Genomic DNA, 15,897 nt, shown 5'->3' on the forward strand with positions numbered 1-15,897 from the left:
TTCAGCCATGAAGGGAGTGATGAGAGAAGTAGTTAAGAGATCTTTTACAGCATTGTAGAGGGAAAGGAAAGCCTACAATCACAAGGGGCCCTTTCCAACTGAGCTGAACAGGAAGGAGGAGAAAGAATTGTCGTCTCTCAAGAGCAAGTGCAGGGAGGGGAGGGAGCATAGGCAACTTGCATTAGTTGCTAGATTGTGTAATGAGCTGGGTGCTGTACAGCTACTGTATAGTGCCCATTGTGTCACCGCCTGATTGGGGGTGTGCTGCTCCAGGGCAGTTTGGCTGGCTTCTGGGTTTTGTTTTTGAAGCTAAATAGCTGTAAAAATTAGAGCAGAATCTCAAAAAGCCCACTGTCCCTCAGGCATACATGTATATCTGGTACTGTGAAGAAAGGGGAATGAGTTTTGAGCAGCCACCTACTTCCTGCAGGAAGGAGCTACCTACAGAACTCTTGCGCAAGAAAAGACACCAAGCACTCAAGACTAGCTATGAAGTAGAGCTAATTGCTGACATACCATGAAGACTTATAGCTAAGAGGTACTCCAGCCTCTGCATATTCTATTAAACTCTGTTAAAACAGCAACTGTCTTACAGGAGGTGCCAAAACACTGCATCTCTTAATTTCAAAAGACATTTAACTGTTGGGTGGGATCTCATCCTCTCTTAGTCTGTACTGGCATATTAATACCACCAAGATGATTAAGAAATTGCAATGCCTGTCCTCAAGGCAGAAGCTGAGAGATCAGTGTTTGACTTTAGCCCAGAGATGGGCCAGGGAAACTTATCAATATGTAAAAATTCGCTCATGGAAGGGAGTAAAAAGATGAAACTAGACTCTTCTTAGTGGTATCTAGTGTCAGGACAAGATACAGTGGGCACAAGTATGGGAAATTCCATTTAAACATGAGGAAAACCCTTTTTCTGCTAACAATGATCAAATTCCAGAGCAGGTTATCCAGACAGGTCACAGAGTCTCCATCTTAAGAGATATTCAAACCTCATCTGGATACTTTCCTGAGCTGTAGATAGCACTGCTCTGAGCTGGGAGGTTCAGACTTGATGCTCTCCTGCGGTCCTCCTACCTTCAAATATTATGTAGTTTCGTGGTTCTTTGAATCTTGGTATTTGTTCCATGCTTTTGGGCCTGAAAAAGCCCAAATAAATTAGGGAGTTCTGTTATTCCCAGTGTTCAGTAAGTAATTGATTAAACCAAGAAAAATATTGTTTTCTTTCCTTTTTTGTTTTCTTTTCTTTTTTGTTATTCTTTCCAAAAAGAAAAAGATTCATGCAAAATTCTCACTGCACTTTCAGGTAAAGGCAAGGACATGCAAGTGGCATTATCACCGGTACCAACTGGGAGCTACCTAGTGGCTCCCTGTTACAATTGTTTGGCTAAATTTGTCATGTATCCAAGGAATATTCACAACACAACGCAGGCCTTGGGCTAAGCCATATGTGCAGCACAGCATAGTTTAAGTGGTTTGTAAATCATATGTGTCACTGTACAGTGATCAAGACCATTGCACTGGGGTTACTGTCTCTACCTCCAATCCTCATTCTGCAGATGAATTTGCAACATATTTAATAAAAGAAACAAGCTGACAGGCGTTATCTCACAGTAATTATACCCCAGCTCATTTAGATTCAGCTACTCATAATGTTTTGTAAAACCAGCTCCTGTAAAACTGCAGTAATACTTCCCATTACTCAAAATTTTCAGTAAATAAAAGTGCCTAATACCAAGAGCGCCCCTACTTTGAAGTCAAGAGCAGATTTACACCTTCCCTTCCCAGAGACTAATTCACTGTCACTATTTTAGGATCTATAAGACTTGCAGCAGAGTATGTACTATCCAGTATAGCTGTCAGTAGCATGCAGAACTTGCCTGGCCGGGCAGGAGGGAAAGCACTGTCTCCTGCACAGCCCCTCTTGGTGAAACCTGAATGGGTCTCAGTGAGAGCTGTCGGAGCGGCTCTGCTTCGGCGACATGGGGAACTGATGGCAATTAGCATTGTCGCAGTAGTGATTTACCCGTAGGTGGCAGTATTTCCTAGCTCTCCTTGTGCAATACTGGTGGTATTTGAGTTTTCTGTATTTTTGCTGTAACAGAAGATTTTGTTGTTGATTAAGGCCTTGAAGTCCAATCCTAAAGATAGTTAGAGAATAGTTGTTTGTTAGGATGTGTTTAAACTCCATATCAGTTCCTATGTTAAATGATATCACGTCAATGGGCTACAGAAGTATGATTCTGTTTTCTGATCTGGAGGAATGAGCTATCTCTCGTTACATATGAATATGTATCATTGAGTCTTGAACCACGTGAGAGTTTTTGCACGAGTAAAGAATGAAGTAATGGGAATCATCTCTGCTTATTATGGGGAAAATGGTGTAGGAATTGGTGGCTGCAGCCACAGTGATTTAGGGTAATCCTGGACAAATTGGTCAATCGCAGCTTTTTAGTGAAGGTTGCTCTCTCTGTTGCAAGGATACCTGAAGTGAATTTCTGCCTATTTTTCAGTCTTTGCTGTTCACAGTACAGGAAGGTGACTTTAATTGTTTTTACCAACCATAAATCAAAGCCCCATGTAGTTATTTGCTACCATTGCTACACTTGACTATAATAGTTGCTCCTAGTTTCTGAATGTTAAGATGTATGCAGCAATTTATAGCTATAGTTGGAAAAAGGCATTTATACATGCAGCAGTGCTATGGATTTAGATGACAGCAAACCCACAAAACTGAGTTATAGGCAGTGTGATATTCGCAGATGGAGGTGTGTTGTAAATCACAGCTGTACATCAAAAAGCCTTCCAGGGAATTATTAGGCAGAAACAACTCTCTTGTTTCTTATTTAGAAGAAATACGGATTATTGAATTAAAAGGGGATGGAAGTATGATATACTTTATTTCTTCTTGATAAATGCAGCTAATCATTAAAATCATCATTTCTTTGCTTTGCACTGTTAATCAGCATTTTTAAAAGCAGAAATAATGCTGAGGCTGTTTAATAGATTCTTTGCTGAGTCTGACTACAAATTTGCACTTAGTTTTACATACACTGAAGATTCTGTTCTTCCCCATGCTTGTAAGCATATATCTCAGAGAGGTGCAAGCTGGATCTGTGAGTGTATTGTGAGTTCAGCTGGCAATACGTGAGTACCTCTGTAGCACCATGAGTGATATTCAAGCACTGCTGCCATCAGATACCTATTTAATAACTCAAATATTTATCCTCCTTCAAAAACACATTTTTCATATGTCTGTTTATCTGAAATAACTTCATTTCAAATCCATTCTTTACACCCAACCTTAACTGGACAGCAGTTACCAAAGGCATCTTAAGGAAGAAAGACAAAGTTTTCTTAAGTTTCTCCATTATCCCCTGTGAGCTGCAATCTTAGAATTGTGTGTCATACACTGAATGGATGAATAAGAGTAAATAAGGGTGGTGAGGCTCTGGGGCAGCCTGATCTACGGGAGGTGTCCCTGCCCACGGTAGGAGATTGGATCTGGATGCTCTTTAAGGTCCTTTCTAACCCAAACCCTTCTATGACTCTATAGTAGATGCCAGTGTGTGTAAATAAAGACTTTCTCTAGGTACAAAAGCCTCTAGATAGAAATACTTTTTTGAAAGAAAAAGTATGCTCTCCCAGATTTCTCTAAGTAGAAAACAAATTTCAGTCTGAGTAAGGGTGCCATTACTGGAACTGTAACCATGATGGTTATGATGGTTAAAAGCACTGAAGGATAAGATAGGATATGGCCAAATGTCTCAGATGCCATGTTTTGATTTAACCCAGCTGGTAGCTAAGCATCACAGTCATTCACTCCCTCCCTCCCTCCTAGTGGGATTGTCACAGTTTTGTGTGTTTTGCTGTTTTGTTGATATTCCACATCATGGCATCATGTGGTGTGTTGGGAGTAGAGTTAATGCTCCAGCTGCGTGCTGGGTATACCTGACCAGGAATCGAACCCGGGCAGCGGCAGTGACAGCACCGACTCCCAAACCGCCACATGATGTCATGATGTGGAATATCAACAACACAACAAAAACCACAAAACCATGACGGGGATGGGGGAAGAGAATTAAAAAATATATATATAGAACTCAGCAGTTGAGATGGAACTATTTACCAAACAGAAAAGGAAGAGAAACATAAAGATAACAGTAATGATGATCATAGATATAAATACAAAAAAAGTGATGCACAAGCATTTACTAACCACTCACCAACCAATGCCCAGCTCGTCTCCACCAGTGGCTGTCTGTCCAGCCAGGTCCCCACCATTTTTCATGGATTTTTTTCGCATGATGTCAGATGTATGGAGTATACCTTTGATCAGTTTGAGTTAACTGTCCTGCTTCTGTCCTCTCCCAACTCCTTTTGCCACCTCAGCCCCCCCTCACTGGCAGTACAGGACAAGGAGCTGAGTAGCTGAAATGCCCTTTGCTCTGTATAGTGCTGCTCAGCAACAACTAAAATGTTGGTGTTTATCAACATTTTTTTCCTCCTAAAGACAAAATATAACATCATGCCAGACACTATGAAAGAAAAATCAACTCTGTCTCAGCTGAAAACAGTACAGGTCTGTATTCTCTGATTTAGGGGAAACTACAAAAGGGACTGTCGTGAGAAAATCTGCCTTTACAGGAAGTTTACACATAAACCCACATTAACAAGCTATTATTATTCCCATGGGCTCTTTCTGGTGCGTGGTTAATATTAAAATAGCTTTTTCATTAAGAAAAAATGAAACGCAATTCAGTGTTTTCAGAAATCTTTTAATCTCCCTGTAAAACAGGAAACACTTCTGATAAACAACTGCAAAGACGATGCACAAATTAGGAGGAACAAATTGTTCCACAAAGATGGTCTTCAAAATCCAGAACCTTTGTTCTAAACCACAGAAAATACACCCTTGCAAAAAGTATAGGAATATTTTTACTGAGAAGTTATTAAAATTGCTGTGGTACAGAAGTGAATTGTGCATTTATGTGCAGTGTTATCTTGCATAGAAGTAAAATCAAAATTAAAGGCCAAATAGCAAATGGAGGTAATGACGTTACGTAAAAATTTGGCTGATGATGCTTGACAAAATTGTGCAAATAGTCCTCTATATGCAACGTAATGAAAGTAAGTTCAGAATGTATGGAGCTTAGAAGGCTCAAATTCAAGTAATTCAAGACAAAATGTAAAATTCCGTTTATACTTATACCAATATAGGTCCAGTTTTAAATGCACTGACTTAAAGCTGCTCTGGATCTGTGTCAGTACATTTGAAATTAGCATCTGGTTCATGTCATAAATCCTATTTTTATCTTCTTCTGACTTCCAGCAGACCATCTGAGGGCAGAAAGCAAAAAATGGCCCTGGGCCTTAATTATAATTGTATAACAGTGGCTTTTTCTAAAAGTTATGCTTTTAATTTGTATTTAATGCCTCATTCTTTCCAAGCCATAAACTTCTCTTTCATAAGGAAAATAAACAGCTATTTTATTGTCTTATTTCTACTGCGGTTTTATATTCAAATGCATCTTAATGTTTTCTGAAATCAAGGAAGATTTGAAAATATGTACAATTCAGCTAAATAAAAGCTGTTATCATTTCCTACGTTTTGAAGTTACTCTCCCAATGCATATCTAATAACACCACTTTGATATGTTCCACCATCTAGATAACTGAATTAGAATTACTGCTGTAGTGACAGCTACAATCTGACAAAACTCAATATTATGATTTTGCTCAAATCCAGACTCACAATAACAAAAGTACTTTTTACAAGAGAAATGAACTGTACAGAAAATTATTTACTCTAATTCAGTGATTTGATTCAGCTCTTACAGGAACCAATGGATCTTCCCATACTTGGATTCAGATCCTAGTTAAGAATGACAAGATAATTCAGTGGAGTGAAATAACAATAGAAAGCATCAGTGGATGATGAAATGCATATGTGTGCCACAACACGCACACAGTCTGATTTAATATTGGATTCATTTTTATGTGGATGCAGAATGGAAGAATTCTGATTCTATCTACAGCTGTTCATATGGTTAGAAAATAAGAATATGCCATCCAATAATTAGAACTCTCTTGCTTTTAAGATAAATAGCTAAGGTTTAAAGGCTTCCTATGTTTCTGCCTATCTCTTGATTTAAGATGTGTAGAGATGGTGGTATGAATTCCTGTGCTGGAGTAATGACTGGAAATGGTTCTACATTGTTTAAGCAATCGAAGGTGAACAAGTTGAATCCTTCCACACAAAGCATATCTACTATACAAATACTGATTTGCAGTCCAGAAGCCAAGAATGCTGTACATAGGAGAAAACAAATATTCCACCAACTGCAGCAGAGTCTTAAATCTTTTTAGTTGCCCTGTGGACAGCTAACTCTAAAGTCTGCTTCCCCCTTGTCACAGTTCAAAAATATTTTCTGAACAGTTAATATGATATTACACAGAGCACACAAGTTGTCCATGACAACAGCAGTGATGCAGTTCTGGCTGGCTCCTTCTCCAAACCATGAACTGAGATTTAAATGACGTACCCAGGGCAAGTTAAGCGAGGTTCTTAAACGTCTTAGAAATCAGAGTAATCTATTAGAGCATGTAATATAACACTTGACATCCCTTTAGAGCAATAGCTGAATGGTCCCTGGTGTCCAAGTTACAGAGAAGAGTCACATTGCAGTCAGTAGGAATCCGCTGCTTGAAGGTTCTGAAGGACTTGCAGAACAAATTCATAACAGAATAAATACTGATCCTGCACACAGAGACATCAGTGTGAAACATCCAAATACATTCAACTATATACATACATACATACATACATATATATATAAAGTAGTATAGACTGGCTGTAGTGTTGTTTGTAACAGCAGCAACTTCGTAATGCAGATATATATATATACTTAAGATTATCCTCAGTCTTTTTTTTTCCATCACTCATAGAAGTTCAGGAACTCTTTTTTATTCAGTGCAGTAAGCATAAGGTTAAGTCTCACTGAGGTCAATGGAGGTTATCTACTGAGTTAATTTTAATCACGTGCTCAATCTAACGTATCTTGGAGCATGTGCTGAAATATTTGCCTCTAAGAAGAACTTATCCTAGTCTTGTCTTGTTTTTCATCCCACTTCTTGTTTGCTCTAAGTTAACTTCATTTTGTCTTTTCCTCTGTGAACTCTCTCTGGGGGTGTATATAGCTCAGCAGTAGAAAAGGCAATGATAGCTCAATTGCAATAATTCAACTAAAGACTGTGATTTTTCAGGGTAGAGTCTCACCTGTTTTGTTGGTGATTCCTCCTTTTATTTTTGCCAAAAGGAGAAAAAGAGTTCTGTCTGTGTACTATATTGATGATCTGTGAAATTCAAGTGCCTCAAACCGACACTAGAGGTTGCTTTTATGTTGTCTTTATTTTCCTTTCTTTCTTAATTTCAGTTTGTAAAGGATAGATCTTCCATGTTTAAATAAAGACACAGTTGCCTGGAAAGCCATTATTTTCTTCACAAGAGGGCTAAGGTTATGCTTTAAACTCCAGACTCATCCAAGCATAAGGATATGTACCACACACTGAAGCTTTTTGAAGTTGTATTCTAGTTCGAATACTGAGAACTTACCTTATTTTGGATCATACCAAACCGCTGCTCTCTCAAATCTCTCACTATGTGCTTGATGTCAAACTGTAAGAAGAAAACAGTTCTTATTATGTTAATGTTCAAACTATTAAAAAAAAAAGTAACATTCTATTATGAGAAATCTGGGGCTCAGTTCTCTTACAAATGATGTAATTTTGGTTATTATCTCTGTTTTTTTAAATAATAACATTGGGTTTATTCCATTTTGTGAGGATTAATTTCTACCTGGAATTAACTGTGTCCTAAGATACTTACACATCTTGTTGACATCCAGATCAGTAATATTTATATTTATTGTAATACTTAACAATAGTTATTTGGTACTTACACAGAGATCTTTTTCTATAAAGCTCAGAAGAATTTCAACACAAAGCAAAACTCCACTTCTTCCTATCCCAGAGCTGCAGTGAGCAACAACAGGTCCTCTCCTATGAGCTTTTCTCATATAACAAATAAATTTTACAAGCTGCTCAGACAGTTTGGTGGTACTGTGGTCTGGCCAAGTAGTAAACTGTAAATGACTTATAATTCTCCTCTCATCTGTCTAGAAAAAAAGGAGAACAAAAATGTGTATTAACTAAAAGATGAGTAATATAGCTATTTAAAAAACAGTAAAAAACAAACAAAGACACAAACATATATATATATATACATTTGGTCAAACATATATATATATGAAAATAATAATATTTTCTTTTTCCTTTTTTTTTTATGTCAAAAATACTAAATGAAAAAAATTATTTTTTTTCCATGCTAGTAAAAACATCTAACATCTATCGTAAAGACCCAAGTCCAACTAATAACTGTTCTTCAAAAATGATTAGTTATGCAACTGATGATAATAAAAATAAAAGAATCCAAACTTAAAGGACTGAAGCCTTCCATGGTCCCAGTTAGCATGACAATGGAGTTACACTGGCTGTAAGCTGAATGTAAAACCCTATCTAGAATTTTGCCAATAGAATAATTTGAATTAATGTCTGGATTTCTGGTGAAGTAAAGTGCTGATTTACTGCAATAATATGCAGTAATACAGTAAAAAAAATAATAAATGTAGCAAAAAATAAAAAATAGATTAAAACCAGGTAAGAGCTCAATTACGTAGAATGACCAATATTCCCATCATTTTTTGGACAGACCTTTAGCAGACGCTTTGCTATGTTTCACACAGTAACATAAGGTGAGGTTTTTCATCATATAAATACTTTTATTGACAAAAACAGATACCAAGTTAGTCTGGCACAATTATTTTTTTTAATTATTCCATCAATCTATTTGTCCTGGAGAATTTCAGTGAAGTTTTATATAATATGAAGGCAAGACTGATAGACTTGTCCCAGTTTCAGTGTTAGTACAAAAAGGTTTTACATTTGTTGTATCTTCAAAAATTTGCTGTTAGATTTGCAGTTTTCATGTCTTTTCATGAAAAAGATTATCATTCTTCCTAAATTTTATGATGAAAGCCAACTTCTTTCCATCCTTCTTTCTACCCACTGTTACAGAACATGAATGGCAGTCCTTATGATCCGATTTGATAAGAACAATAAACAATTCTGCAAAAAACACAACAACTCTGTGAGTATTAAAGGACTAATTGTTGGACACTCTTGTCCAAATGTTTATAATATTGGATCCACTCCTTGTGCAATAAGCAGTGAGGCAGTATTTCATTTACATTAATTTCCTGTTTTTCAGATATTCCTTAGAACATAGTGAACAGATGTTAGGGAAGAAACAAATAATGCCAGTATTTATTAATGTAAGATTTCTAAAAAATTTCTTCACATATGAAAATACTAATTATACTCAACTTACCTGCTTGTTGATCATTTCTATTATCCTAATTGTGAAGTATTCCAGAATCTGGTAACTGTCTAGCCTGAGATGGAAATTAGCCAGATCTATGGAGTCTTGTGGAGGTTCGGGCCAGTATCGATGACTTTTCACATTTCCTAGCTCCACTTCTTTTGTCATCATGGCAATCAGGTCTGATTCACTCTCCCAAACCATCTGCCAGAAATCAGCCATAGTAGAAGGCAGGGGCCCTTGAGTTATAATATAGAAGTGTTCCTCTTCTCCAACTTTCATTCTAATGTAACTTGCATTAATGTAGCCGTCGCTTTCTCCCAGAGGAACTCGTGTCTTGTCATCTGGACAGAAACAGAAATTTGCTATTGAGGCTGTAGATCTGAAATGGATCACATCTAGCATCTAGGAGAAGCTCAGCCTCCAGCAGTAAAGTATGCCTTTATTTTTTTGAACACATTTGGCTAGCTGCACTAACATTAATTGCTGCTATTCAGAATTCTGATTCAGATCAGAGCTGAGCAGCTGCAATATCTGGTTGGCTATTATGTTTTCAAGTATTTCTGAAATGAACTTGTATCTTTTCAAGAACTACATATCTCTGTGATTTTCACTGTGCTTTTCAGAATGTCACTGTGTCAAAAGCTGTAGATTTAAAATACTGCTAGTATAGTACAAATTACAGTTGTCCACAGAAATGTACTAGATCAGTATATGATAGAACAAAGGAAACACCTACCAGGCCAAGTCCTGCCTTGTGGAGTATGATAGTTAGAAAATTACTTCCTGTGCAATGTAGATAACCTTATGTGAATTTTACATGCTAGGAAAAATCTCTACAAATTTCATTATTACTAGAGTTTTCTGTGACAAAAGAATGTGGTAGGCTTTACCTCCTAATCTCAGTGTTACAGCTTTATCTTCTTATTGGTGTGCATACTTACATGGAAGAATATCTTGATATCTGTTTTTATCACTGTTTTCTGGTGCTTTGCCAGTTCTGCAGTCATCTATTGGTTTCAAATGTTCCAAAGCCTATGTCAAAGAGAAACAGTCACACCATGTTCATATCCTTTGTGAAGAACTTCTACTGATTTGTGACCCAAGACTGGTAGACAGACTTCAACACATTTTTCCTAAAACTTCCATGCACATTTCAAATTGCTTTGTAGTTTTTTCAGTATACAGAAATTTTCTGGAGATTTTAAATGAGATTTCCAATCCATATCCACAGCCCCTTTAATTATAGATCCCTTTTGTATACTGTTCTAAAATAGATGTTTAGAATATCCAATAAAGAATAAACTTTAGCACTCTTAGCAGATAATGAATCATAGAATCATAGAATCATAGGGGTTGGAAGGGACCTCAAGAGATCATCGAGTCCAACCCCCCTGCCAAAGCAAGTTCCCTCCACCAGGTGAATGTCAGTGAATAATTTTCAGTTCCACAGAAAATGATGGATACAGCAGACAACATCAATGATATTAAGTGGAAATCATAATCCTAAGAACTTCTTAGAAGATTTGGGGTTACACATTGTAGTGTAGCCAGGAAGCAAAAAGATGCAAATTAATTTCATTTACAGTTTTGAATTATTTTCACTTTTCTTTATTCTTCTACCTCTTTAGTAGGCCATTATATAGTGTAATATGCACTGAAATACATTCAATAGTTTTTTATGATCTTCATCAGTTACTACTGCTTTTTCTCAGATAAAAGATCCATCGACTTTGGTAACCAGTGTTTTTCCTGTTAGATCTTTCTGCTTTACAAGCAGATGCGTGACTTGGCTTATATCATGCTATGCCTACATCAGTAAAGGAACAGAATGAGTGGAAATTATACGTTTCCATGAGCTTTTGTTGCAAGTCAACAAATCCTATACACACGAGTCTATGTGATTTTTTTATACAGAAAGTAAGATATAAAAGCAAGTTGAAGAAACTGATAGCATTGTCATTACTATGGAAAACAGGTAGTAATCTATTTCACTGATGATGAGTATGTTCTTTAATGAAAATTCCAGTACTGCACTGAAGAACTATAAAATAATCTTTAAGAATTTGCTAATAACCTCCTATACTAAATACTCCATATACTGAAACAAGATACTTTATTTGCTTCCATAATTTTATATTTCTTCATAATTTATGTCACAGATGTAATTGTATGTTTTCATTATCTATTTATATTATTTTTATTTTATTTTCACTAACCCTGACCTCAAAAGCATTTTGTAACAGTGATTTCCACAAATCACTGAAGCACTGTGGAAAACATTTTCCTGTGTTTGGATTCCTTGCTTTAATCTGGAGCCTAAGAGTGTTCTTAGGCACCCATTTAGCAGAACTGACGGAGCAATAGGAAGAAGTAAATCTAAATTAAACTGATTTGTATTGTACTTCTATGTATTAATTATTTTTAATTCCACATGGACAAGGCCTTTGGACAGAAATAGTGTAATCAAGCCTGGCCTGTGTGGAAGGAGGGAGATGCAGATACAGCAACATCAGTCTAAAAGTGGAACAGAAGCCCTATCCTAGCTGGAACAATCCTCTGAGTAACTGGAGTCAATGAAGATATACAACTGAATCTCCCAAACATATTTTGAAGGCTTCTAAAAGTCACTTTCTTAGTTCTGCCAAAGATCTTAACAATTAATTACACTTTACCATAAATTCTTTCAAGACCTCTTGATTCTCAATCCGTGACTTAAGACCTTGAATAAAATGTCTGATGCCAGTCCTTGGACGTACTCCAGTTGGTGAGGATTTAAAGTTAATTAAATGAGTCAGTTCATCTTCAGAAACAAAGGTTCTGCCTACACATAATGAAAAACAAAAGATGTTTTTTAATGGTTATTGATCATAGCATAAAGTTTTGGATTTAAAAACTAGGAGACTGCAGAATTTGAATACACTTCAATGTTTATATTGTGGAAGTAAAATGTAAAATGGTATTTTTGGCTTACTTTACGGCAGAAAGAAGACTAAGTCAGTATCATGGATACAACCAGCACCATATTTCATGGAGTTTGGAAGCGTATACAACTATTTGAAGTTCCTTCTTTCTACAGTTTCTAAATACAATCTGTTATAAATAAATAATTCTTGCAGAATTATAAACTTTAACAGTAGTTTATATTGGCATAGGAAACTTTGGCCACATCTTCACAGGAAATCACGTTTCCAGGAGTTTCCTGAAAATTTGTTTTGCCACACCCCACTGGTACAATTCATTTTTCCTTCCTGAAATAAGAAAATCTCATCTTACTTCACACTCCAATAACAAGATGTGAAGTATCTGTGATGCACCAAAACCAAGAATCAGTTTTACTAACTAGCTCATCCTGAAGTATACACTCTGATACAAAACTTAGATTAAGGAGATAGATAAACATTAAATCTCCAGAAATATCACTATTCTACTATAGCAATTGAAAAAAGAGGCATATCAATAACTTCTGTTACTTCCACAGAATAAAAGCAGTAGTTACTCCAGTTAAAATAATAATAATAAAAAAATAGTTCAAAGTAGAGAAACTACAGAATTTGTCCTTACAAACAGAGGCTACTGTTGGTAATGAATAGCATGCCAGATGTTTTGATCTAACTTGATCTGTTCCTAAGCTTTGTTGTAGGCTTAAGACTGGAAGCAGCGTTCTCTTTTTTGTTGTTGTTGTAAGATGTCTTTACTAGCTTTAACAAATCCCTATTGAAAAATTGCTCTGTGTGCTCAGCTTTTGTCTTGTTTTACAACTGGCACCTTCCTTACCTGAGCTTCTAAGATACTTTCTGCTCTCTAACCCTCATAGATGCAAAGGTGATTCTGTTAACTTGTTCAGAGCACCTGTGAACATAAATCCCCCACTCTGGAGAGATTTATTTCTCATACAGCTCTCCTTATTTTGCCATTTATTCATCAGAGTTTGAATTTTGGGTCATTGCAGACTAGCAGTAGGAAATTACCTGCTTTTATTCACCCATAATTTGGCAGTTTGAGTCCAAGACTGACTCCCTATAGATTCTCACACTTACCTTTCCATCGCTATTGCACATATAACTAGGCTTCTATTGAAAACCCTTTTTGATCCCACTGTATATTTTCACTCCTGAATAAGGTGCCTCATTAAAGATCTTTAATAAGACTGTAAGTTGATTACTCACATGAGACCAAAGCATTTTAAAAAAAGCATATGTTAATGTAAAAATGTTGATTGCTGTGCTGTTTTTAAGTAATGAACATTTATTGTAATTAAGAGAAGTCCTAATGTTGACCATCTTCATATGGACATGGTGAAGATGTTATGCCTTTTTATGTATAAAAGGCAAAAATTGTGACCTAAGTCATCTGGCTTTCTAGAGAGAAAAAGGAAATTCTTAGCTTGTGTACATGGAAGTAGTGTTGATCTCACTGTAGTTTATGTGGAGTAGCTGGCTTATTACAGTAAAAAAAAAAAAAAAAAAGAAGAGCATTTCTGGTTACTTCTAAGTAGAATAGAAGTCCTATGGGACATACCACCATCTTCATTGTTCCAGTTGTCTGACTCAGACTGCTGACTCTCTCTTCTGCAGCCTTCATATCCTGTGTATTTCTGTGATCTGTGAAACAGCATTAGTTGGGTGGTTTCATGGAAATGGCTGAAGTTATGTTCACCTGGATCATGCAAATTTTTGTTTCTAATCTATTTTCAGTTTCTTTAATTTTCTTGAGCAACTATTTTCAAGAATTACAATGACTTCTGAAGAACATGATATTATTTTGTCTAGAGGAACAGATGATTTGTATAAAAAGCTGCCAGAAATCCTTTGAAAGCAAAGTTTGTTGCAGACATTTTTTCATTTGTGACCCATTACTTGAATTGTTAGGCAACCACAGATAAATAGACTTACCTCAAGGTTTCTAAAACATTTCTTAAAATACCCAGAGAATTTTAGAGCACTTAAATGTGTTGAGATGTCTACAGTCCAGAATACAGCAATAATATGCACAGAATGGGTTAAATATTCATGTAATGGCCAGCTCCAATCCCCTGTAAACTTGCCATTTAACTACTTGAGTAGGCTTAAGAATACCATAGCCTTCCATTGGATGGGGTAATGTATGATCGTAAAACAGTATATAATAAATAGGAAAAGGTACTGTTAAGAGGGAGAATACAATACTAATTTTAGTAGCAGCTTTGCAAGGATAGTAACCTTTTCAAGTAAGTGCTTGTTCAAGTTCGACAAAACTTCCACAAGCATAAAACAGGACTACCAGAAAATACTGGAAGTAGATTTAGATTAAAGGACAAGAGCCAGAAAGCTAGTCTGTTTGCAAAACAACCAGAAAACAGACAAATGTTACCCTTCTATGTGATGACTTTGTATTAGCTATAGATGCATTTGCACATCATGGACTTAGAGAAAGATAGTTTAATAATAATCAAACCTGATTACCTGGTATACCAAAAGATAATATTATACTAGCGATGAGATAATAGCAAGCAGCTCTGAGCCTGTATTTCCATGGACATTCTCACTTGCAGGTACTCTCAAAGATTCTTTCAAGAATTCTGTCCTTTAAAGATTGGCCAGCTAGTCTTCATACAAAACTTGAGGTTTTAGATGTAAATGCTTATTCATTTTTATATTTATGTGGGTTATAAATGATAATTTTTTTTTCATATATTCTGTATCTTTGTCATAAACAAAACTGCCCATATCTTGCCAAAGGTACATTATTCTTTGATTTCCCATTGGTTTGTACATTTGAGATAAAATTCTTCTCTTCCTGTACTGCATACCCACATATTTTCTTAGGAGTTACATCCTCAAATTCTCTTGATTCTAAAATGTCTGGAAGAAACCATCTGTATCAGTACAGCCTTAGGCTTATCTGCTTGAGCTGCAGTTACACCTAGAAACTTCTGCTGCATTTGTTCTAGTAGCTGTGTGAAAGCTGCTACGTGACTCTTACTGCAGATGGAGCTGCATTTCAATAGAACTGTGTTCAAATAATTTGGGACACAAGTAGATTTGTATGTCATATTTGGACAGCTCTGGAAACATACAAATAAATTATTAATGCTGTTTATTTTAGTAATTTTATTGCATTTTAGAGACTTACTCATCTGAAATGTTACTGATGATAGCCTGATAATCTTGTCCAGCCAATTGAACTCGCATAGGTGAACAGTGTGTACTTTCTGGACCCTGTAGTTATAAAATAAGAAATAGATGTGAAAAATCAGTACAAAAAAACATCAGTAAGTAAAAAAAAAAATCAAGAATATGTTTATGTAATATTTTTCTCATAACTGATAAATAGGTGTTCTTTACTGAAGAAGGAAATTGAAAATAGTTTCCAGTTTCAGGGAAAAAGTATATGTAACTTTGACTTACCATTGCAGTATCCATTCAAATTAATAAGCTACATCAGTTGTATTTGTGAGCTTCATAACATAG

The 15,897-nt window shown here is 36.0% G+C and overlaps 1 protein-coding gene across 1 annotated transcript in view; it reads right to left on the bottom strand.

Moving 5' to 3' along the window:
- Positions 1-5,195: 5,195 nt before the first annotated feature.
- The window catches only part of FRMPD2 (FERM and PDZ domain containing 2), a 68,688-nt gene continuing 57,986 nt past the window's right edge, over positions 5,196-15,897 (bottom strand). Inside the window, exons 40-47 of the mRNA XM_065746600.1 lie at positions 15,560-15,645; positions 13,934-14,049; positions 12,121-12,269; positions 10,390-10,480; positions 9,455-9,789; positions 7,968-8,183; positions 7,622-7,684; positions 5,196-6,766 (exon numbers count right to left, since the gene is read on the bottom strand). Coding sequence (XP_065602672.1) covers positions 6,695-6,766; positions 7,622-7,684; positions 7,968-8,183; positions 9,455-9,789; positions 10,390-10,480; positions 12,121-12,269; positions 13,934-14,049; positions 15,560-15,645 — 1,128 coding nt within the window. The 3' untranslated portion in view covers positions 5,196-6,694. The remainder of the gene's footprint in view (positions 6,767-7,621; positions 7,685-7,967; positions 8,184-9,454; positions 9,790-10,389; positions 10,481-12,120; positions 12,270-13,933; positions 14,050-15,559; positions 15,646-15,897) is intronic.

This window comes from Cyrtonyx montezumae, unplaced genomic scaffold (assembly GCF_038088225.1).
Source record: "Cyrtonyx montezumae isolate F1298 unplaced genomic scaffold, pur_monq_1.0 scaffold_4, whole genome shotgun sequence".
NCBI lineage: Eukaryota > Metazoa > Chordata > Aves > Galliformes > Odontophoridae > Cyrtonyx > Cyrtonyx montezumae.